Source organism: Panthera tigris, chromosome C2 (assembly GCF_018350195.1).
Source record: "Panthera tigris isolate Pti1 chromosome C2, P.tigris_Pti1_mat1.1, whole genome shotgun sequence".
NCBI classification, from domain to species: domain Eukaryota; kingdom Metazoa; phylum Chordata; class Mammalia; order Carnivora; family Felidae; genus Panthera; species Panthera tigris.
In genome coordinates, this window is record NC_056668.1 from 86,433,304 (window position 1) to 86,458,673 (window position 25,370).

At 40.8% G+C, this 25,370-nt stretch overlaps 1 protein-coding gene and 1 non-coding gene across 2 annotated transcripts in view; one reads left to right on the forward strand and one right to left on the reverse strand.

Annotated features, from left to right (window-relative positions):
• The window catches only part of USP13 (ubiquitin specific peptidase 13), a 119,359-nt gene that overhangs the window by 87,942 nt on the left and 6,047 nt on the right, over positions 1-25,370 (reverse strand). Inside the window, exon 2 of the mRNA XM_042998705.1 lies at positions 8,814-8,939. Within this exon, the coding sequence (XP_042854639.1) occupies positions 8,814-8,939 (126 nt within the window). The remainder of the gene's footprint in view (positions 1-8,813; positions 8,940-25,370) is intronic.
• LOC122230888 lies at positions 12,271-12,428 on the forward strand. Its single transcript, XR_006207956.1, has one exon. It is a non-coding gene; the product is annotated as a small nucleolar RNA SNORA81 (small nucleolar RNA).

Consider the following 25,370-nt stretch of genomic DNA (forward strand, 5'->3'; position numbering starts at 1 on the left):
GATGAGGAAGAACAGTTTTCAGAGAAAGATAGTCCAAAGGCACCCTAGGAAGTGTGGATATTTAAGGAATAAATAAATGAAGAGATGCTAGTGAAAGAAAGTCAGAAAAGGCAGCCTAAAAAACAGCAGGAAGCCAGGAAAGAATGGTGCCAAAGAAAGCAGGAGAGGAGCGGTTCCAAGAGGAAAACAAGTTCAAATGCTTGTAAGCAAGTAAAATCAGAGCTGAAACATATCCACCAAGCATGATAAATGAGCGATCACTGCAGCCCTGGCAGTTTAGTGGATTAGCAGGAAGATCAACCGGATGGCAACGCTGAACTTCCAGGGAGGTATAGTAGAGATGATGAGAAGTTTTTAGAGACACTTACTTTAGTTGAAGAATAGGATGACCAAATGAGGACACTATACAGAGACAATTAGTAGTGTGTTCTTTTTGTTTGTTTCAAGTTTTTATATAAATTCTAACTACTTAACATATAGTTTCATATTGGCTTCAGGAGTAGAATTTAGTGATTCATCACTTACACACAACACCCTGGGCTCATCACAAGTGCCTTCTTTAATATCCATCATCTAGATCCCCCATCCCCCACCTGCCTCCCCTCTGATAACCATCAGTTTGTTCTCTATAGTTAAGAGTCTCTTATGGTTTGCCTCCCTCTCTTTTTCTCTTACCCTATGTTCACCTGTTTTATTTCTTAAATTCCATATATGAGTGAAATCATATGGTATTTGCCTTTCTCTGACTGACTTGTTTCACTTAGCATAATACACTCTAGCTCTATCCATGTCCTTGCAAATGTCAAGATTTCATTCTTTTCTTAAGGTTTATTTATTTTTTCTGAGAAAGACAGAGACAATGCATGTGAGCAGGGGAAGGGCAGAGAGAGAGGGAGAAAGAGAATCTGAAGCAGGCTCTGCACTGTTAGCGCAGAACCTGACAGGGGGCTCGAACTCATGAAGCATGAGATCATGACCTGAGCTGAAGTCAGACGCTTAACTGAGCCACACAGGTGCCCCAAGGCTTCATTCTTTTTGATGACTAATATTCCATGTTCCATATATATACTTATGGAATGTATACATATTTATGGAATGTACACATATATACATATATACACACCACATCTTCTTCATCCATTCAGCAATCATTGGACATTTGAGTTCTTTCCATAGTTTGGCTATCACTGATAATGCTGCTATAAAAATTGGGCTGCATGTGTACCTTCCAATCTGCATTTTTGTATCCTTTGGGTAAAAACCTAGTAGCACAACTGCTGGATGGCAGAGTAGCTCTATTTTTAATTCCTTGAGGAAACTCCACACTGTTTTCCAGAGTGGCCACACCAGTTTGCATTCCCACCAACAGTGTAAGAGGGTTCCCCTTGCTTCACAGGCTAGCCAACATGTGCAGTTTCCTGTGTTGTTAATGTTAGCCATTCCAACAGGTATGAGGTGATACCTCATCATGGTTTTGATTTGTATTTCCCTGATGATGAGTGAGGTTGAGCATCTTTTCATGTGTCTGTTGGCCATCTGGATGTCTTCTTTGGAAAAATGTCTATTCATGTCTTCTGCCCATTTCTTAACTGGATTATTTGGGGGGTTTGGGGTGTTGAGTTTGATAAGTTCTTCACAGATTTTGGATACTAACCCTTTACCAGATATGTTATTTGCAAATGTCTTCTCCCATTCCGTTGGTTGCCTTTCAGTTTTTGTTGACTTCCTTTGCTGTGCAGAAGCATTTTATATTGATGAAGTCCCAATAGTTCATGTTTGCTTTTGTTTCCCTTGCCTCCAGAGACACATTGAATAAGAAGTTGCTATGGCTAATGTCAAAGAGGTTACTGCCTATGTTCTCCTCTAGGATTTTGATGGTTTCCTGTCTCACTCACATTTAGGTCTTTCATCCATTTTGAATCTGTTTTTGTGTATGTTGCTAAGTGGTCCAGTTTCATTCTTCTGCATGTTGCTGTCCAGTTTTCTCCACACCATTTGTTGAAAGACTGTCTTGGGGCGCCTGGGTGGCTTGGTCGGTTAAGCGTCCAACTTCAGCTCAGGTCACGATCTCGCGGTCCGTGAGTTTGAGCCCCGCGTCGGGCTCTGTGCTGACAGCTCAGAGCCTGGAGCCTGTTTCACATTCTGTGTCTCCCTCTCTCTCTGCTCCTCCCCTGTTCATGCTCTGTCTCTCTCTGTCTCAAAAATAAATAAACGTTAAAAAAAAATTAAAAAAAAAAAAAAAAGAAAGACTGTCTTTGTTTCCATTAGATATTCTTTCTTACTTTATCAAAGATTAGTTGACCATACAGTTTTGAGCCTATTTCTGGGTTTTCCATTCTGTTCCATTGACCTATGTGTCTGGTTTTGTGCCCGTACCATACTGTCTTTATCACTACAGCTTTCAAATATAGCTTAAAGTCCGGAATTGTGATGCCTCCAACTCTGCTTTTCTTTTTCAAAATTGCTTTGGCTATTCAGAGTATTTTGTGATTCCATACATATTTTAGGATTGTTTGTTCTAGCTCTGTGAAAAATGCTGGTAGTGTTTTGATAGGGATTGCATTAAATGTGTAGACTGCTTTGAGTAGTACAGACATTTTAACAATATTTGTTCTTACAATCCATGAGTATGGAATGTTTTTCAATTTCTTTGTGTCATCTTTAGTTTCTTTCATAAGTGTTCTATAGTTTTCAGCATACAGATCTTTCACCTCCTCAGGTTAGGTTTATTCCTAGATATTTTATGGTTTTTGGTGCAATTGTAAATGAGATCAATTCCTTAATTCCTCTTTCTGCTGCTTCATTATTGGTATATAGAAATACAACATATTTATGTACATTGATTTTTGTATCCTGTGACTTTGCTGAATTCGTGTATCAGTTCTAGCAATTTTTGGGTGGAGTCTTTAGGGTTTTCTACATAGGGTATCATGTTGTCTGCAAATAATTCTTTGCTGATTTGGATGCCTTTTATTTCTTTTTGTTGTCTGATTACTGAGGCTAGAACTTCCAGTACTATGTTAAATAACAATGATGAGAGTGTTGTTCCTGACCACAGAGGAAAGCTCTCAGCTTTTCCCCATTGAGGATGATATTAGCTATGAGTCTTTCATATATGGTCTATATGATGTTGACGTATGTTCCTTCTATCCCTACTTTGTTAAGGGTTTTTATCAAGAATGGATGCTACATTTTGTCAAATGCTTTTTCTGCATCTATTGCAAGGGTAATATGGTTCTTATCCTTTCTCTTATTAATGTGGTATATCACATTGATTGATTTGCAAATATTGAACCACCCCTGAAGCCCAGGAATAAATCCCACTTGATCGTGGTGAATAATTCTTTTAATGTACTGTTGAATTTAATTTGCTAATATCTTGTTGAGAATTTTTACATCCATGTTCATCAGGGATATTGGCCTATAATTCTTTTTAGTGGGGTCTTCTATCATTTGGGGATCAAAGTAATGCTGGTCTCACAGAATGAGTTTAGAAGTGTTCCTTCCATTTCTATTTTTCAGGAACAGTTTAAGAAGAAAAGATATTAACTCTTTTTCAAATGTTTGAGAGAATTCCCCTGGGAAGCCATCTGGCCCTGGACTTTTGTTGGGAGATTTTTGATTACTGATTCCATTTCTTTGTTGGTTACTAGTCTGTTCAAATTTCCTGTTTCTTCCCATTTCACTCTTGGTAGTTTATATGTTTCTAAGAATTCATCCACTTCTTCCAGATTGCACAATTTGTTGGCATATAATTTTGCATAACATTCTCTTATGTTTGTATTCCTATGGTGTTGGTTGTGATCTCTCCTCTTTCATTCATGATTTATTTGGGTCCTTTTTCTTTTTTTTTTTTTTGATGAGTCTGGCTACGGATTTATTAATTTTATTAATTCTTCCAAAATCCAGCTCCTAGTTGCATTGATCTATTCTAATGGATTTTTTGTTTGTTTGTTTCCACATCATTTATTTCTGCTCTAATCTTTACTATTTCCCTTCTTCTAGGTTTAGGCTTTATTTGCTGTTCCTCTTCTAGCTCCTTTAGATATAAGGTTAGGTTGTGTATTGAAGACTTTTCTTGTTTCTTGAGGTAGGCCTGTATTGCTATATAATTACTTCTTATAACTGCTTTTGTGGCATCCCAAAGGTTTTGGAAGGTTGTGTTTTCATTTGCATTTGCTTCCATATATTTTTTTTCTTCTTTAATTTCCTGATAAACCCATTCACTCTTTAGTAGGATGTTCTTTAACCTCCATGTATTTGTGGTCTTTCTAAATTTTTTTCTTGTGATTGACTTCAAGTGTCCCAGTGTTGTGATCTGAAAATATGCATAGTATGATCTCTACCTTTTTGTACTTGTTGAGGGCTGATTTGTGACTTAGCATGTGATCTATTCTGGAGAATGTTCCATGTGTACTCAAAAAGAATGTGTATTCTGCTGAGTTAGAAAGAAATGTTTTGAATATATCTGTTAAGCTCTCTGGTCCAGGCTGTCATTCAAAGCCCTTGTTTCCTTGTTGATTTTCTGGTTGGATGATCTATCCATTGCGGCATGTGAGGTGTTAAAGTCCCCTACTCTTATACTGTTATCACTGAGTTTCTTTATGTTTGTTATTAATTGATTTATATATCTGGGTGTTCCACATTGGGGGCATAAATATTTACAATTGTTAGATCTTCTTATTGGATAGATCCCTTTATTATGATATAGTGCCCTTCTTCATCTTTTGTTACAGTCTTTGGTTTAAAATCTAGTTTGTCTGAAAAAAATAATAAAATAAAATAAAATAAAATAAAATAAAATAAAATCTAGTTTGTCTGATATAACTATGGCTAATCCAGCTTTCTCTTGAGGTCCATTAGCATGATAAATGGTTCTCCATCCCCTCACTTTCAATCTGCAGGTGTGTATAGGTCTAAAATGAGTCTCTTGCAGGCAGCATATAGATGGATCTCATTTTTTTATCCATTCTGATATCTTTTGATTGGAGCATTTAGTCCATTTACATTCAGAGTTACTACTGATAGATATTAATTTAGTGCCATTGTATTACCTGTAAAGTTGGTGTTCATGGAGATTTTCTCTGTTCCTTTTTAGTCTTTGTTGCTCTTGGTCTTTCTTTCCCACTCAAAGAGTCCTCTTTAATATTTCTTGCAAGGCTGGTTTAGTGGTCACAAACTCCTTTAGATTTTGTCTGTCTAAGAGTGGTGTTTTTTGTTTTTTGTTGTTTTTTTTTTTTAAGGTGGGAGGAAAAAGCCAGAAGAGGGAGGGAGACATTGAAGAAAAGGGAGTTAAGGAAGGAGCAAGTTTATGAGGAGGAGGAACAGAGCTGTGAGGACAGACAGAACATAGCTTTCTGCTGGGATGGAGGAACCAGATGCAATGAGTTCTGAGGAGGCAAGACAGGAGTTCAGGAAGTTCCTGTCCAGGGTCCCTGTTTTCTTGGTAAAGTACCAGTCAAATTGTTTTCTAAGGATGGTGAGAGAGGTCGTGGCAGCACCTTGAAGACTGCATCCAGAATCTGGAGTGGGAGAAGGTGCAGGCCAAATTTGCTGGGCAGTGAGTGCGCCCAGCAGAAAGGGGAAGAGCAGGAGTCTGACATGGCCCCAGACCATGGTGGTGCAGAATTGCTCACAGTATGCACACAGAACCCATGATGATGCTGATGGCATGACTGGCTGGAGCTCTGGGGACAGTTAGGCGAGACAAAGGGCAAAGGATCTTTGAAGGCACTGGTGGTAAGAGAATGTTTCAAGTCATGAGAAGCAGGCTTAACAAACAGAAGCAGTGGCGGCCTGGACAAGTCATGGGCCTGGAAATATCAAGGAGGGAGAACAACAGAGTGAAATCAGAATAAATGAGTGACAGAGCTAAACTGAGAGAAGGCTGTAGTCAGGGAGTAAAATATTTAACTGAAGACTTCAGAGGCAGAGTTAACCATGTGAAATTACCACCATTCTGCAATTCCGCCGCAAGCTTAGTGAGCAAGTTATTTCAAGCTTCTGGGCCTCAGTTTCATTCCCCACCCCACCCCAGTTTCCTAAAACTTCATCATTTTATACTAAGACATCTGTTCAGGACAAAGCGGACCTCATAAGAATTGCTATGCCCCACATAACAGGAGCAGTGAATGTAAATCATATAATATCGGGCCAATATTAGACTATTTTAATCATTGAGGTGATGGCTTATCTGACCTCCTGGCCTTTCTTCCTCCTCTTCCTCCTACTCTGCCCACTGTCCAATTTTGGGATCTCTCCTTTGTCTGGAACTTAAACAGAGAATATATTAGGCAGGCTAGCATGAACAATTAGATGAACCTCAAATCAGCACTGACTAGAAGTTGCAACAGTCTACTAGCTATTAGGACTGAAAGCTGAATAGTGTCGCTAAGTATAAAAATCAATACTTGAAAATTAATAACATCCCCAAACATCATCAATAACCAATTAAAATATAGTAAGTAAAAGTTAGCAGTAACAATAGTTACAAAAATTACAGAGCATTTAAGAAAATCTTACAAAATGCAAGCTCTTTTACTGAAAATTACAAAATATTATTGAAGGAGACAAAAGAGAACTGAATACTGAACTGATTCAAAATGAACTATGTCATTTTGAATACTCATTCAATAAATATTTATGAAGCACCTACTGTGTGTTGGGACAGCTAAGTGCTGAGGGCACAGAACTGAACAAAACAGACAAAAATCCCTGCCCTCGTGGAGCTTAACCAATGCTATAGATTATAATCTACAAATTCAATGTGATCCTGATCAAAATCTCAACAGGATGTTTTAAACTAGATGAACTGATTCTAAAATCTGTATAGAAAAATAAATTTCTAAACCCAGGAAAGTTCTGGAAAAAGTATTTGTACCACCAGATATCAAGGCTGGCCACACCAATGCAGATTCAGAAAAATAAGATCAACAGAAAAGAACCAAGAGCCCCAAAGCAGACCCAACTATGAATGGCAAGTTAAAATGTACAAAAAGAAAGGACAGATATCATATGTTTTCACTCACAAATGGAACTTGAGCAACTTAACAGAAGATCATGGGGGAAGGGAAGAGGAAAAAAATAGTTACAAACAGAAAGGGAAGGAGGCAAACCGTAAGAGACTCTTAAGAGAACAAATGGAGCGGGGATGGGGGAATGCGGGAGAGGGGAAAATGGGTGATGAACACTTAGGAGAGCACTTGTTGGGATGAGCGATGAGTCATTGAAATGTACCCCAAAAACCAAGAGCACACTTTACACACTGTATGTTAGCCAATTTGACAACAAATTATATTAAAATAAAATAGTTTAAAATGAAAAAATAAATAAATAAAATATACAAAAAGATGATACTATAAATCATTTAGAAAGATTGCACTAGTCTACCACAGCAGGAAAACTCGTTTTCAGTATGGAAAATAAAAAACAGATTCCCATACTTCACACAAATACAATAAACTATAGATGGATTAAAATCCAAAAATGCTAAAACACACATATGCTCATGCAAATACACATGCACTTCAAAAAAAAGTATTAAAAGAAATACTGTTATGACCTTGAGTTGGGAAATAATTTCATAGATAAGATACACAAGGCACAATTCATAAGAGAAAAGGTTAATAAATCTAACATTGAATTCAAAACTTCTGCATAAAAGAATTCATAAATGAAGCAAAAAGATAAGCCATAGACCATAAGAAAACAGGAAAATCAGAGAAGAAAAAACCAGAATGGCCAATAAACATATATAAAGATGTTCAACCCTCACAAAAGGAAATGCCAGTTATTTAGATGCCACTTTACAACCGTTAGATTGGCAAAAATCAAAAGTCTGACCAAGGGTTGATGGGGGGTGGGAAAACAGGAATTGCTAATCAGTGCAGACAGAAGTAGAAATTGAGTGCAACCACTCTGGGGAAAGATTTAGCAATACCTAGCAAAAATGAAAATAAGTACCTCTACAAGCCAGTATTACCACTTTGAGATATACTTATTTCCAAAATAAATCTTACACATGTACCCCCGGGAGAAATGTATAAAGATGTTAATTGTTGCACTATTTGTAGAAGCAAATAAAAAAAGGAAACAATCTAAATGTTCATTAATAGAACAAAAGAATAATAAATGACAAGGTACTCACAAGAGGGAATAACAAACAAATAATAAAATGAAGTAAGTACATTCAGGCACATCGCAACATGAATAGGTTTCAAGAACAATGTGAAAAGATAAAGCTCTACACAGAATTATAAGTAACAGTATGATAGTATGTATCTACATCTTTAAACCATATAAAGTCATTCTACGTATTGTTCATGACTATCCATACGTAAATAAAATAGAATGACCTATATAGGAACGAGAACAAATTTGCAGCCATGGTTACTACTGGAGAGGGAAACAAAAGGGACTCGAACTTTCAGGAAAGCTTTCTCTCGCTCAAAACAAAACAAAACAAAACAAAAAAATCGGAAGCAAAAATATCCAAATGTTTTTTACTTGTGATTTTTGCATTTCTGGCATTATTTTGTGTACTTGTCTGTATTTTTTTGCTTAACTTTTTTTTCATTCAGTCGACCCATGTCTTCTTAACACCAATCAGAAATTCAGAGGAAGAGAAAAATTAAACTGAGTTACACAGGGTTTGGGGAAACCTGTGAATTTCTGCAAAGGGTCCCATTTTTGTTTCCCATCCTCAAAAGGAATGAGAAATCATGTGGGCACAGTAAACTCTCCATGTGATAAACCACACCACGACAATGCCACAGGAAAGATATCAAGGCCAGTTCTCCAAACATGCAGCTCACCTCTCGCACATGTCTTTTCAGGTGCATGTACACACTCTGTCCAGTTTTTCGAAAATGTCTTTCAACATGTTCCCTTCCAAAGGCCAAAAATGTGTTCATGCATACATAGAGTCCACCTTCAGAATTCTAGAAGAAAGAGACAGGTCACAACATTAGCCAAGGATATCTCGCCAAGTCATTTAGATAAAGAAAAGGGAAGGGAAAGAGGGCAAATGATGAAGACAAAGCCCAGCAAAAGGCCACCTGGCTGTTGTAGTCATCTGCAATGACCCTCTGAGGCTCCACAGCCACCCACAGCATCAGCGTCTACCCCAAACCTGGATTCCAGGTGCTCCGGACAGCTGCTCACAATCTCCCAGTCAGGCGAGAGCCTCAGAGGGCCTGGGAAATAAACGTGCTTGTCGGACTCTCCAAACTTGGGTACGGGACCATAAGGGAAACGAAAAGCTTGGCCAGTGAACCAGCTACCACCACAGCAAGCCTGTCTCATCATTCTCCCTCCCTGATCAGTGCAAGTCTCCAGGAACATAAAGTTTTATATTCTTTTAGCAGGGGTTCTTCGATTCAAAGATATTCTTCTCTTCCTTCAATGACACAGAATATCTGATCGTACCCATTATAAATTAGGATAATTCAATAAATCAATAACTTAATGAGTAAATAATAAAGGATAGAGCCGTCTAATAATCCTAGCTACATATTTTTGCACGCCTGATATGTGCCAGGTGCTTCTCATGTATTATTTCTAATCCTAACAATACTACAAGCTGCTTATTATTATTTCCATTTGACAGTTGAAAAAAAGAATTAAGGGGGCATCTGGGTGGTTCAGTCCGTTAAGCATCCAACTTTGGCTCAGGTCATGATCTCACAGTCCGTGAGTTCAAGCACCACATCGGGCTCTATGCTGACAGCTCAGAGTCTGGAGCCTGCTTCAGATTCTGTGTCTCCCTCTCTCTCTGCCCCTCCCCTGCTAATGCTCTATTTCTCTCTCAAAAATAAATAAAAATTTAAAAAACTTTTAATATTTAAAAAAAATTTTTTAAGAATTAAGGATCAGTCACTTGCCCAAGTTCTCACAGCATAGAAACGTCAGTTAAATTGACTCTATTTCTCTTTGTAGCCTTCTATGCCACATTTCAAATATTATTTAATTACAGACACCCTGTCACAATGAACAGTCAAGGATATTGTTCACATTTTAGATACTTGATTTTCTATGCCAATTTCATCTCTCCTTTTTCTCTCACTTTGCTTAACATGCATCTCTCTAAATTTTGCCTATAAAATCAACCACCTTTTCCTCAATGAAAGTGGATTCTTATTAAGCTCTCATTAGTCTCGCCTCACCACATAATTTTAAAAAACAAATTTTTTTTAAAAACCTGTCAGAATTGATAGCAAGCACCTGTCAAAATTCCTTACATTACATTTTAGTAGAGCACAAATTCAACATCAAAACAGGCATTGATGTTCATTACAAATATATGAAAAATAATTTGTAAGTTCCAGTAACGCAAGATTATTTATTTTTTTAATTTCTAATAAAATTCCCCAACACTATATGGTTTATAAGCCAGACATAAAGGCGTCTTATCACAATGAGGATATTACAACAGCATCAGTTCAAATATGTGTCTATTATTGTAGCAAATACATTGCATAAGGCAAGAAAAGGAAAAAAGCATAAAGATCACAAAGAAAGAAGTAAACTGGGTCTCAATTTGCTGATGACATTCTACTCTATATGGAAAATCCTTAAAAATCTAAAAACTACTAACGAGTAAAACTAATACATGAATTTAGCCAGGTCATAGAATACAGATTTATAGGCAAAAATCAATTGCAAGTTTACTCCCTGGCAACAAACACTTGCAAATTAAATTTTTTAAATTTGACTATAAAATAGCATCCAGAAAACTCAGTTATTTAGCTGGTACTTCTGGATAACTTTTTCCCTTTGAAAGAGATCATTTGAATAAAACTAGAAAAGTTCTTCAACTGGAGGCATATTACCTTCACTTGATCATCAAATTCAATATTTTCAAATGTTTTTTTAAAAATAGGTGTTTTTTGCATAGTCATAACCCTTAAAAAACTTGTTATCATTATAATGGCTAGTTATTCATTAAGCCCATTAAATTGAGCACCACATATTGTGATTTTTAAAAAAAACTTCCATTCTCTTCCAATGGAAGAGATGGAACCCAATCAAAAAGAATTCAAACCAGAAGATATACCAGGGAAAATATGAGATTTGTAACCAGGGTCCTGAACTACCACTAATTAGCTCTGTGGCCTAAGACAGGTTGTCATTCAGTCTCTGAGCTTCAGGATTCTCCTTTACAAGCATGGCTGCAGCAATAATTCCCACCTCACATGGTTTCGTCAAGTTCAAAGAGGATGAGATACATTCTATACTATAAAGCATTCATAGCAATTATTTATTATGAGCTACAGGTCTGTGTGCTACACGTATCTCCGATTAGCTCAATCATTTTATAATTGGAGGAAACAAGGAAGAAAACAGTGAGCCAGTCAGCCACACAGGCTAGGGGCAACAAATATTAATCTATCAGAAAAATATGTTAAGCAACGAGCAGGAGAACCAAGAAACCAGCAAGCAGAGGAAGAAAAACGTTCAAGTGCAGCATTTTTCTGGAGAAAAAAAATACACGATAGCTATATAATGCAAGAGTTTATAAAGTAATCTCTAAAATAATCACAAGGTCTTTGCTAATTTCATTGCCAAGACTTCTTGACTTCTTGGGAAATTTGATAAAAATTTAATATACCCCAAACATTCGTTCTCAGTCTGGAGTCACTTGATACTGTCACAAAGTCGATAATCAGAGAGGAAAATGCTTCAGCACTCACAGACAAATGGTCCCACATAGGAAAGGATTCTATTACAAACATCCATGGGTCTCCTCCATCTGACACATGCTGGCCTCTGAAGCAGTATGTGCCTGTCCACTAGGGGCTCTGAGATGGAGGCACTGCCCACAGGACTTGCCAGCAGTACGAAAGCTTCAGGACACAGTGAGACACAAACCCCCTCAAAGCTACCCCATACGGAACAAACACACACTTTAGTCTAATGGTCTAACGTTTTCTTCCCTCCTGCCTTATTAATGTCTAAACAGTGGCCCTATAAGACACTTTCTTTTGCATACAAAGACAGTACTCCATGCCATGTGCTCTGAACAGCTTCTTTCATTAATGATGACCAGTGTATGCTGACAAGTCTATCCCTCCCGTTTCCTCTGTGACCAAAGCACAGAGAAGAGTTTTAGAGCCTGGGATCAGAGCTGACCTAACTGATTCTTAGTTTTCAAACACTCAACCTCATGCTCTCATTAACCAGCCAAGCCCCCACTAAGATTACAGCCCCGGAAAATACCCGTAAAGCACTTGCCTTCCTGTGGCCAAGAGTGCAGCCATGAAATCGGGCAGGACCTTCTTTCATATAAGCACTGTGTCAAAACTGCGGAAACTAGGATCACATCTTGGTTTTTGTAATAATGTTGGCAGAGTACACACACTGCACTAGATTGTGAAGACTTGGGGGCCTCTCTCTTAATGTCTTTCGTCTCAAGATTTGATGCAATATGTCTTTAGAAAAAAAATTTTTTTAATGTTTAAAGAAAAAAGTCATTGTTAGAAAACTACCAACGAACAATGAAATACAACTCAAAGAATATCAGGGCAGAATACAAAATAATACTTTTCTCAAGTCATAGTGGTAAAGTGCTTATTAAAACAGATTACAGGGCGCCTGGGTGGTTCAGTCGGTTAAGCGTCCGACTTCGGCTCAGGTCATGATCTCACAGTCTGTGGGTTTGAGCCCCGCGTCGGGCTCTGTGCTGACAGCTCAGAGCCTGGAGCCTGCTTCAGATTCTGTGTCTCCCTCTCTCTCTCTGTCCCTCCCCTGTTCATGCTCTCTCTCTGTCTCAAAAAAAAAATTTTTTTTAACAGATTACAAATGAAATTCATATATATTGCATTAATATTTTAAATAAATGGTAGCATATGAATAGAGATTCCAAAAACACATTCTATGGTAACTGCTTAATATATGTCAAACCACAAGAAACACAAAAATAAGGGGAAATCACTAATAAAAGTTATTGGGGAAGTTAGATACCAGTATACAATAAAATTAACCTAGATCCACATCTTATGCCAAACACTGTATGTAATAAGGTCCAGAGAGCTCCAAGAGATAAGCATTTAAAAAGCTAGAAATGAGCAGAATAGCATATTTTATCCCACTTATGAGAGGGAAATAATTTCTGGCCATGAAAATACAGGAGAGGAAGATGGCATAATTGAGTATAAAAATGTAAACACTAATGAACAAGTTTTATACCACATAATATAATGAAACAAATAGAAAACCAATTATCACAGAATGAGGAAAGATGAGAAGTACAACAAAGAAAAGTTTATATCCAAGCTATGTAAAAACTGATAAAGTCACAAGACGTCAGCATTCAGGTTCAACTTGGTAAGTTTTTCTTTTAAGATCATTTAGTTTTAACTGTGAGAAAATATTAAAATCAAATCATCACATCCTCACTACCTCCTGAAGTAATAAGCACGGTAAAACAATCTCGGGGGGGGGCGCCTGGGTGGCTCAGTCAGTTAAGTGTCAGACTCTTGGTTTCGGCTCGGGTCGTGATCTCGGTTTTGTGAGTTCGAGCCCCACATCGGGCTCCAAGCTGACAGTGTGGAGCATGCTTGGGATTCTCTGTCTCCCTTTCTGGCCCTCCCCAACTTGCGCTATCTCTGTCTTTCTCAAAATAAATCAATAAACTTAAAAACATTAAAAAAAATCTCAGGGCAAGTATATGCCTACTAAACCAGCAGAAAGTATGAAATCGACAAAGCCTGAAGCCACAGAGAAAACCTGGATGGAGTCTCACAGTATAAATCGGTTCCATCCTTCTAGAGATCAATCCAACTGTGACTCTCTGACACAGTATTTCTCCTTTGGGTACAGACTTCAGGAAACCAAAATAAAGAGAAAAGAAAGCTAATTTGCACAAAATATTCATAGATACACTGTTTATAATAGGAAAAAGAGCTCCCAAACAAAGGAGCTAAAATATGTGGCACATAAACAAAGCAAAATGCTATAATGTTATTTAAAATGACATATTACGAAATATGTGTAATGTACACAGAACATAAGTATAGAATTGTGTATAATTTGCACAGAAAAATAATTTTCATGAAAAAAAATACATGCTGATGACAGGGAGGAAAGAGAAGAGAAGAAGGGAAGTCTGTTCATTGACCAAGACCCAAAATGAAACTGGAATGTGATCAATGTTTTATATTTAAGCTCTTGACCTTGGGACTCACAGCCTTACCTCCTGTTACCTTTGAGCTTGGTCTAAAGAGGTGTTTGTCAAACTACTGTCATGAAGAACCAGGTTGTTTTCTGTTGTGTTTTCTTTTGTTTCTGTTCATTAAGGAAAGATATGTGGTCCCACTGCACATGACTAGTCCCTGGCTCAGCCAGATATGAACTTACTCCCACATGTAAGTCCCACAAAACCCAAACGGGTCTATATGCTGTCCAAACAAACTAATCCACTGCTCACATGCTTGGATGTGGCTACAATGTCAAGTTGCTATAGAAATTACTAAGTGCTTACTCTCAATGTTTGTACTTATCTCTTGGCACCAGTCAGCTGACCACACTTGAGTAGCATTGGTCTAGAGCTAGTGGCTGCCATGTCCACACCCCATTCTTAGAACTGCCCAGTTCTGGAACAGGGCAGTTCTAAGAATGTGTCATGGTGAAGTGTGACTTCAAGGACCTTCAGAGACACCAAGCCTTCAGAGCAGCCCACATCAAAACTAGCTACACACACCGATGATGCCTTCACGACTGTACAAGCACCCCCGATTCCATGCCTGTCCACTTATCCACCTGCCAGCCTCTGCCCATGACCACATCTCCTGACTCCTCACCCAGTGCTGCCGGTCCTGACCTTCAAATCCGTTTTTATTTCAGAACCGTTAGCATCTCGCTCACTGAAATCTACAGCTGTGAGAAACCCATGCTTCCTTCATTTGAGGCCACTATGTTCAGATGCTGAATCACACGTTCACTCCTTAAGGGTAGGGAAATCATGTCACATTCATTACTAAATTCCAACAACAGTACTCTCTGGTGCAGAGCAGAACTGAACAAACATATGGAATGAGTGGAAAAGTTTGTGTAGTTATCTCTCACTCGGCTACATAGTTTAGTCTCTCTCTCAAACTGATCCTCAGTGTCCTTCTGATTTGGATTTAAAACACTTCAGAGCACAGGCTCCATCTCAAGTCACTAAACAATGAGGATCACCAAAAGAAAACAGATGACCGTGCATAGAAAAACAGCCTCAGGTGGCTCAGTCGGTTGAGTGACCAACTTCGGCTCAGGTCATGATCTCACAGTCTGTGAGTCCGAGCCCCGCATTGGGCTCTGTGCTGACAGCTCAGAGCCTGGAGTCTGCATTGGATTCTGTGTCTCCCTCTCTCTCTGCCCTTCCCCCACTCATGCTCTGTCTCTCTCTGTCTCAGAAATAAAAAAACATTAAAAAAAAATTTTTTTTAAAGAAAAACAGCCTCAGGCACCTGCAGGAACACTAGGTTTTCAGGTTTGTTTGGTTAAAGTCAAGCCCTTAGCAGCTTGGACACTTGAACCCCATTACCCCAGCTCTCCTACTTTCTGTGACCAAGCCAACCTCCTTGGCTCTTCAGGACTGTGGCTGCCATGTCCACACCCTATCCCACCTTGGACCCTATCTGGCCCCTGCTTCCAGAGGTCACCCAGCCCAGAATGACCAATATGCGCTTCCCTGCATGTTTTTAGCTAAATAAGATTCTAATTAGCATTTTCATGATGCACTAAACAGAAATGTGACCAATGTGTAAGACTTAATTTAGAAACCTGAATTCACAAGGAAGTCAAGAAATACCACTCAGGGCTTCTCTGAAGTTCTATAATGATTCCCATGACAATTCTCCCACCTCACAATCAAAGTAAGAGAGAGGAGCAACATTAGAAGCCCATATGTTGTTTAATTGCACTCTTCAAAGCATGTCAATATAAATACGATGGATACATAGCTGTTCATTTATTACTTTACATTGTATTATCCTACATGCCATTCAGAAGTAACATCAAGAACGAAGTCACCTTTTTTTTATACCGCTGCCATTTAAAAGAATATTAAAACTGAGGTGAATATAAAGGTTAAGGTTACATGTTTTCAGAATAGCAAGTGAACAGTCATTTTAAATAAAAATACACCACATTGTCAATCAGTAGGTGTTCAGAGAACTTTGTTTACGATGGTGTGTTCTTAGAGACTTGGAGACCAGCCTCCGCTGGAAGACAGGAAGGGAGAGTGAGCCTGTGTGAACAGTGCACTCAGGAAACAGAGTCGCTGCGTAACACTTGTTTTTATAACCACTGAACAGTGTGGAAAACAAGCGGTCATTGCCGCAAAGAGAAACATGATGTAGGTAGATGGAGTCACAACAAATCCACGTCCAGGACAAATTACATACTAACACCCAGGAAGACTGTGACTCACACACGCATGCAAAAGGCAGATGAAAAGGACAACACAGTATTTTCTAGAACACTGATTTTTTTAAAAGCAAAGAAAAAGAAATCAACTGACAAGCTGCTTGTAACACTAAAAGGAAATAACCTGAATGCCCAAGTATATGGTACATTCATGAAATATAACACTCCTCAGCCATTAAAATTGATTTGTAATGAGTAATTCCTGATATAGGAAAAGCACATGGTATTTCTGAGTGAAAGAAGCAGGCAACAAACCTGCATATGACGTTACAATGGACACAACATGCATGCACTACGCGGCATGTGATGTTATCTCAGCATGAAGAGATAATGTGGGATTGCTTTCCTCATGTTGTCTTTTGGCATTTTCTCATTTTTCTTCAGAAAAAACAATTCCTTTTTGGGGGCACCTGGACGGCTCAGTTGGTTAAGCATCTGACTCTTGACTTCAGCTCAGGTCATGATCTCACAGTTTGTGAGATCGAGCCCCATGTCAGGTTCCACACTGCTTGAAATTCTCTCCCTCCCTCTCCCTTTGCCCCTCCCCCCACATGCTCTCTCTCAATCTCTCAAAAAAAACTGATTCAGGGGTACTTGGGTGGCTCATTTGGTTAAGTGTCCGACTTCGGCTCAGGTCATGATCTCACAGTTCGTTGAGTTTGAGGCCTACATCAAACTCTGTGCTGAAAGCTTGGAGCCTGGAGCCCCCTTTGGATTCTGTGTCTCCCTCTCTCTCTGTTCCTCCCCAGCTCACTCTCTCTCTCTCTCTCAAAAATACATAAACATTAAAAAAATTAATTGATTCATTTTTTAATAGTAAAAAACAATAAAATTTTTCTTAATTAAATATGTTTAGAACCAAATGTACGTACACATAATAGAACAAATGCTCCCTTTTCTTAACCCAAGCTTTCCTTAGGCTTTAACAACCAACTTCATAGCTTTAAGAGTCTGTATCTTCTTGCAACTCACAATAAAAGTGTGACCTGAAAAAACTAAGAGATTATTTCAAAAGCTGTAGGTAAGGAAATTTGGGAACACACAAAGAGGTGATGAGGAATATAATCTCAGGGAGACAGATGAGAATGTGATTACAACAAAAAAAATGAAACAAATCAAGGACACTGTACCCCAGCTCAGGTAGACACCATGCATGTTTACAGAAGGGAGATTGAGAGATCGTCTGTGTGAAGGGCAAAACAGCTACAAAAGAGAAGGAAGCTGTGATGCCTTCTCTGGGGGCAAGAGAAGTTGGTGGGGTGTCGAGCAGGAGGCGTTTATTCAGCAGAGAGAGAGAGAGAAGCATAGTTGGTGCTCTGATGACATTTAATCCTACTAAAAGATCACTCTGGCTACCGGAGGGATCTATAGGGTGGGGGTCAAGAGAGTATATAGTCATGAGGCTATGCAATCTAGACCCACGCTACCACTGGCCACATGTGAATATTTAGATCTAAATTAAGTTAAATTAAAAGTTCGGTTTCTTAAACACACTGGCCACATTTCAAGTGCTCAATAGCCACATGTGGCTAGGGCTTACCATATTGGACAGTGCAGATACAGAACAACTCCATCATCACAGAAAGTTCTTTTAGACAGTCCTTGTCTAACTAAGTAAGGCAAGATGGTGGCTTAGCCTGGGGGAGGTGGCAGGAGGTCAGGGAAGGGGACTCATAGCAGAGATGGGGAAACTTTGGCAGATGCAGGTTATAATTTTAGGATAGAACCCTTAAGCAAAGAAGATGGATTAGATTGTAGGGGTTTGTGGGAAAGAGCAGGATCAAGGACAGTTCCTGTTTTAACTCTTAGACTCGTAAGACTACCCACCTCTCTCTGCTCAACTCTTGCTTCCATCAAGCAACCACCTGTCTATTAACTCTGCCCCGCAGGTACTTCCATATATCTGAATGGTAGATATAAATATTCCAATGACCAGAGCACAGATTCCCAATACATTCTGGCTTCTAGAGCAAAACAAACAGACAAGAGTTTGTAAGTGCAAAAACTAAGTACAGGCAGATGGGAAACAAATGTGCAATAAGAAAGTAAAACAAGGTTCCAGAGCAAGGGCAGCCAGCATGCAATCCACAGAAAGCAGAAATGTGATGGTAAAAAAAAAAAAAAAGCACTGTCAAAAAATAGTTCACCAGTAGAACAGAACTTCCAGAATGCAATATTTGCAAACTATAAAACCTTGCTTCCAACAGCAAATCCACTGAAATAAAATTATCCAAATAAATTAAGTAGAAAACACCAAATGCATATAATCCCAGGAGAGTGTAGGTCTCTCTGCTGAACATCGATAAATCATGCTTGTAGCCGTGAAGTGTTAAGAAAAACTAGAAATGTTGATGCAGTGATGATTCTTCCAGTTTGCTCCCACTTTGACGTTTTCCTCTCTGCAGAGGGCTCCCACGTATGCCTCAGAGCCATGCAGCCAACCCAGACAGCTAAAGGCAGAGTTCAAAGAGCTATGTTCTGACACACCACAAATTTACCGTTCCACTGAAGCATCATGTATTAACTTTTTTCCTAAGGATAAAACCAAATCCTTGCTCTGGGTATTTGGAGCAATGAGGATGCTGTCACCAGAACGGCTGGGGAAGGGTTAGGGCAAGGCCTGTGGAGCAGCTACCATGATGCTCATAGGACACATGGGCAGAGTAAAAATCATCAGAGTGAAGACACTGAGGTGAGCGTCCTCAGCAGTGCTAAACTGAAGCCACGATCCACCTAAGTAGTTCCCAGCTGACACACAAGAAGAGAAAATGTGAAACTACCTTGTCAAAGGTAAAAACCTTTTATACTCATTTCTTCTCATTTTTAAAAAGAGATGGCTTTCTTCAGGATGCATTTCCCCTGACAAACTCTATTAAATGTGAGGATTAGGTTTCCAGGAGAACCCATAAAAGCCCATCACTATGAGCTGGATTTGAGTATAATAGCGCTGAACAGAGTACCCGCCGCCCAAGGAAGCCAGCACACGTTCATGTCCAAGGCTTCTGCTGTAGGGCAGAACCTCATGCAGAATTGCCAAGTACGGGATGTCTCTCCTTGGCAACCCCAAGACCCTATAAATTCCCATCTCACCTTCTTCTCAGAAGGATCCCTGCCACGAAATCCCACTAGAGAGGTAGATAACATTAAGTAGGTTTAATGGGAAGCCATGTTTATAACAACCCTGCAAGGTAGGAACTACAGAGACAAAGGCCCGGCGAAATTCAATGAAAGTAAGGCACCAGCTGAAGTCATGCTGCTACTCAGTAGTAACAGTGCAGGGGGGAGGGGTGGAACCCAGGCCAGTCTGGCCCTCCACATGCTGCCTGGTGCAACAGAGAAGCAGATGCTGTTTTGGTGGCAGGAGCTAGGTGGGCAGCTGTCAGTAAGCACACGCCACCACGGGAGCTCGGAGAAAAGAGCAGTTTCTTCTTTTTTTTTTACCAAAGCTGTTTCATTCCAGGAAAGCAGACCGGGCAGGCAAAGGAGAGCATACGAGTAGGTGGCTTGTGCCAGGTGTTCTGCCATGCTGTCCTGAAGGGGAGAAGAGAGGCTTCGGCAGTCCCCGCCATCTCCACTTCCCAAACTCGGAAGAACGGCTGGGGTCCCCGGGAGATGGCTGCTCCAGGCTGACAGCTCCCTGACCAGACAGCAGCGACACCCAACGTGCTGGGGTCCAAGACCCTGGCGAAGCAGCTGCAGGCTTTGGCAGCCCCACGGCTCACCCACCCTCATCAACTGATGTCCGGCCACTAGGCTGGATCTGTCAGTGATCCCGCTGCAGGCCTAGACATATAGTGCACATCAGCTGGGGCTCCTTCCAAAGCTTCAGGCTGGAGACTCAGTGGCAGAACCTACCTAAATGGCACGTCCAAACGAGCAATTCAGCAGCTGTACCTAAAGGATACAATAGGTGAATTACTTTCACCCTTGACCCCTGCCTGCTCCTCTTTCCTCTTGGCCAGTCAATCCACGAATCCCACTAATAGACCACCAAGCCTATTTCTTTTTTTTTTTAAGTTCATTTATTTATTTTTGAGAGAGAGAGAGAGAGAGGAAGGGATAGAGAGAGAGAGGAAGAGAGAGAGAGAATCCCAGGCAGGTTCCATACTGTCAGTGCAGTCCCATGCAGGACTCTGTCGCTCGAACCGTGAGGTCATGACGTGAGCCAAAGTTGGACCTTAAAATGACTGAGCCACCCAGGTGCCCCTAAGCCTATTTCTAACAGCTGCTGGGACAGAGACATCTGTGTCCTGGTCACCACTGTATAGCCACACCCAAAAAATTAACCAAGACCAAAAAAGCAACCTTTGGTTTGATTAGGAGAAAGTTTCCATAAGTGCAACTCACAAGAGCTATTCGCCTCTAGGCCAATCGCCCATGGAGTCCATATGGGGCAGATTTACTCTAGCGATTTTATTTCATAAAACAGTAAAGTCTGCATGTATTCCATCTATGACTGCTCGTGCAACGTGATTATCTGTTCAAATTTCTAATTCCTGGAGGACACAGGGCCCCAAGCTCCTGAGTTTCTCCACGCAGTACTCCCCCACCTGACTGACCATCTCACCTACCTCATGTATGCCTTTGATGCACTCCTTCTGTCAGGCTCCAGGCCTTGAAGTCACCTCCAGCTCCTTCCACGCCTTCACCCACCGCATATTCGGTCACTAAGCTACACTGATCAAAATTTCTGAGTTTGTTCCCGCCACCCTGCCATCTCTAGCCCCACTGTCATCACCCCAATGAAAGTACCCACCCCCAAAACTACAGGAGCCCTTGCTCGATTCGCGTTCAAGCTCTCCCCACCTCTCAACCTCGCTTATCACTCCACTTCCAGGACAGCCACAGCAAATAACCACTGTCCCCTAGCTCATAACTGGCCAGCCCATCCGGCCTAACCTTACAAGACCCACCATTACAACCCACAGAGGATTCAGTCCTGCTTTCCAGTCTCCCCCTCTTCCTTACATGTGTGCGGAACTCAGTCCCAGCTCCGTGCCTCGGTCCCCTCCTCCCACAAAATGCCACTTTTTCAGATCCCATCCAGGTGTCCAGACCAGTAACTTTGCCAGATTTTACTGATTATTCATTCTCATGTCTGAAATCTCCATACATTACAAGTGCCATGTTATTTAAAACTTAAATACCCTATTTAGTGCTGCAGGGTCTAACCTCCTGACACATCAGGGCTTAAGTCACTTCTGTGTCATATACCAGTCTTTGAACAAGTCCCTGAACAAGCTACCTAACCTCTCTGACTCTCAGTTTCCTCTTCTGTAAAATAGAGTAACAATAGTAGTTATAATTTACAAGCCAGTTACTACTGTAATTAAATGAGATGTATATAAAATTACCCAGTACCGTGTCTGACACCTAACAGATACACAAAATTGGCACTCATATTCCACCATGCTAGAAACATCCATGCCATACCCATCTTTACTGTGGTCCTGTTTCCCTCCTAAATACTCAAACTCTCCCAGGGCAGTGCCACATGCATTGTAGGTTCTAAGTAAGTATTAATGCTTGCTAATTAACACAAAACTTTTATTTAATTAATTAATTTATTTTGAGAGAGAGAGCGAGAAAGCCCAGGAGCACAAGCAGGGAAGGGACAAATAGAAAGAATCCCAAGCAGGCGCTGCACTGTCAGTGTGGGGCCCAATGTGGGGCTCAAACTCATGAACCGCGAGATCATGACCTGAGCTGAAATCGTAAGTCGGACACTTAACTGAATGAGCCACCCAGGTGCCCCCAAAACATTCTATTTTTAATCTCATCACAGGAAGCACATACTATTGTGCACCTCAAGCAACATCTCTAGTCTGCAGGCACGTTCAGATTCATTCAATTCTTGTCATTATTGTATTGACCTCCTGTTCCAGCCCTAAAAATAGCTGCTCTTGTCCCCATCTTCCCTATGCACGGGACAAGGGGAGTCCTGGGCTGACGGCCTACAATACGGGACGTGAGCAGCAGCACAGATGCCTGGGCTACATCCACAGAGACCAGCCCTCCTGTCACTTCCCTCAGGGCCACCATGTGTGAACACCTCTACCAAGATCCCTGTGGCATCTAGAATCACAACACACAAAACACTCAGCAAGTACCCAAGACAATTTTCCCTAGCTTGACAAGGGTCAAGCTTACAACTTTTCAGATTATAATATGACAGAATAATATATGGTATTGGTTAATTTTAATAACATTTTTTTATTCCAAAAGATATGCTCATGATTCTTAAAAAATAGGGGGAAAAAAAGGGACAGATGCAGCATGACTAGCACAGGTCTACAAACGGCACAGTCTTCTGTCTTCTCTTTTCCCTTTAATTCTCTAAGACCCCAACTGTTCCATGTCCTCGACAAGCAGTATCCCAACCATGATGGAGATGTACAGGGTGTTTTGAAAGCACAGGAAAACAAGTGTCTAACTCAGCTGGAGGGAGGAGGGGCAGTGGTGAGGGCCTCACAGAGAACAACCAAGCTGGTTTTTAAAGATCAGTGGGGTTTTCCCAGGGGGGGTGAGAGGTTGGGAGAAGCCATTCCAGGCCAAGGGAGGAGCATAAGCCAACACATGGAGTGCTGAAAGCATGGAGCGTGTGAAGAAGGCAAAGTCCCTTGGCCAAAGGGACTGTAAGTAGAGGGCGGGTGCTAAGTAACAACACTGGCAGGGAAAGTTGGATCGACTTGGTAAACTGATTTGAGGTGCTGTGTTAGGAAAGTCTCAATGGTGCTTTGAAAACATCTAGGCAGGGAAATGGCATGGTAAGACCCATGTTTTAGAAAAACTGAATGCACGATGGCAGACTGGAAGGGACGCAAAGTAGTCAGTGAAGAAGCTTCTTGCGCAAGAGTCCAGGCAAGAGATGATGAGGGCTTGGGCCTGGGCCGAGGATAAGAGAGGAGCCTACACCAGAACCTGGTCTCTAATGGGAACCACACCATGTCCACAGCAGCATTACACACAACAGGCAAAGAGTGGGAACAGCCCAAGTGTCCAGTGGCACGTGAATGGATAAACACGATGCATTATACACATACACTGGAATGTTACTCAGCTTTAAAAGGGAAGGAAATTGTGACACAGGCTACAACATGAACACCCCCTGAAAACATTACGGCAAGTGAAATAAGCCAGTCAAAAAGGATGACGACCGTGTGATCTTGCTTAGATACAGGACCTAGAGCAAATTCATAGAAACAGAAAATAAAATGGAGGTTGCCAGAGGCTGGGAGGATGGGGCATGGGGAGTTATTGTTTAAGGGGGGGACAGAGTTTCAGTTTTGCAAGATGAAGAGTTCCAGAGATGGCTGGTAGTGATGGTTTCGCAACAGTGTGAACGTACCTAAGGCCTACTGAACAGCAGACTTAAAAACGGTGAAGATGGCAAATTTTATGTTATGTGTATTTCACAGTTTCTTTAAAAGCAGGAGAGGGAGAGGGAGGCAGAGTTGATAATATTGTACATCTCCTAGCCTGTGGCCCTAAATGAAGTGCAGCACCTTTACGGAGCTCCAGCCCACAGAAGGACAACACAGGGGAGTGGAAAGAGAATTCGGAGTTGCACAGATGTCCAGACTCATTACAACTGAGAACAAAAACTTTCCCAAAAGGCTCCCTGACAGGATCAGCATCGTCCCTTACACTCCTGAACTCTAAAAACGATACAACTTAAAAGGTAATTAATGGCAGCCAAAAAGAGATAGGAAATGACTTCTTCATTACTCATTTGGAAAAGTGGGATTCTAGCATACATGGGGCAGATTACACAAATAAATCCATTCACTCCTTTCTGAAACCCAAAGAAAAGAACTGTAAAAATGTTATTTTCTTTAAAGTGTATTTAAAGAAAGAGAGTGTATTTAAAGAAAGTGTAAATTTAAAGTGTATTTAAAGAAAGAGAGAGAAAGCACAAATCAGAGAGGGGTAGAGAGAGACAGAGAAAGAGAGAATCCCAAACAGACTCCGCACTGTCAGTGCTGAGTCCGATGCAGGGCCTGAACCCACGAACTGTGAGATCATGACCTGAGCCAAAGTCAGACACTTAACCAACTGAGCCACCCAGGCACCCCGCAAAATATTATGTTTTTAAACACATAAACCATAGAAACAGGACTGAAGATGGAGAAGCACTAAAAGACTAAGACGAGCTGACAAAGCTGAACCCTAGGCCTGCAACAGAGAAAACCAAGACCCTATCTTACATATACCCCTGAATTTCCAAAAGGCTCCACAACCGGAAGCTCCAGGTAACTCTGGAAACTGGGGTGAAACAAGGGGTAAAACAAGACGGAAAGTTTGGGGGCGCCTGGGTGGCTCTGTCAGTTGAGTATACGACTTCATTTAAGCCCCACATCAGGCTCGTGGGAGCCTGCTTCGGATCCTCTGTCCCCCTCTCTCTGCCCCTCCCCTGCTTGTGCTGTCTCAAAAATAAACAAACATTTAAAAAAAAGAAAAAGGGAGAAGGAAGGTTTGGAAATCCATCCAGGTAAGCAGTCAGAAACCCAAATCCCTCCTCCACTCCCAGTGGTGCCTCCCACACTGGTAACCCCTGGAGATTTATTCTCTGAAGCAGGTAAAAACACAGCAGTCGGGTCTGTGGGACAAGGAGTTCAGGTAGGAATAAGGGTTCCATTCTGAATACATGGAGACTTAGAGGTGTATGTGTAATGTATGTCTATCAGTCCAGATGTAGACCCAAAATACCAACTATTCTAGGTATTTCAGGCAGGGAGGCGTTTAACACAGGGCATTAGAGGTTTGCATAACAATCATGGCTGGAGCTGTGAGAGCCAAGGTCAAAGAAACCACCATTCATGTTCAGGAAATCAAGATGCACAAGCATCTTAAGTAACTGCAAAGATGATCCCAGCTCCCCCATGGCTGAGGTAGCTCTGAGTCCCAGACGGATACTCCGAAGCTGATGAAAATCCCACATCTGGTATGTGCCTTTGCTG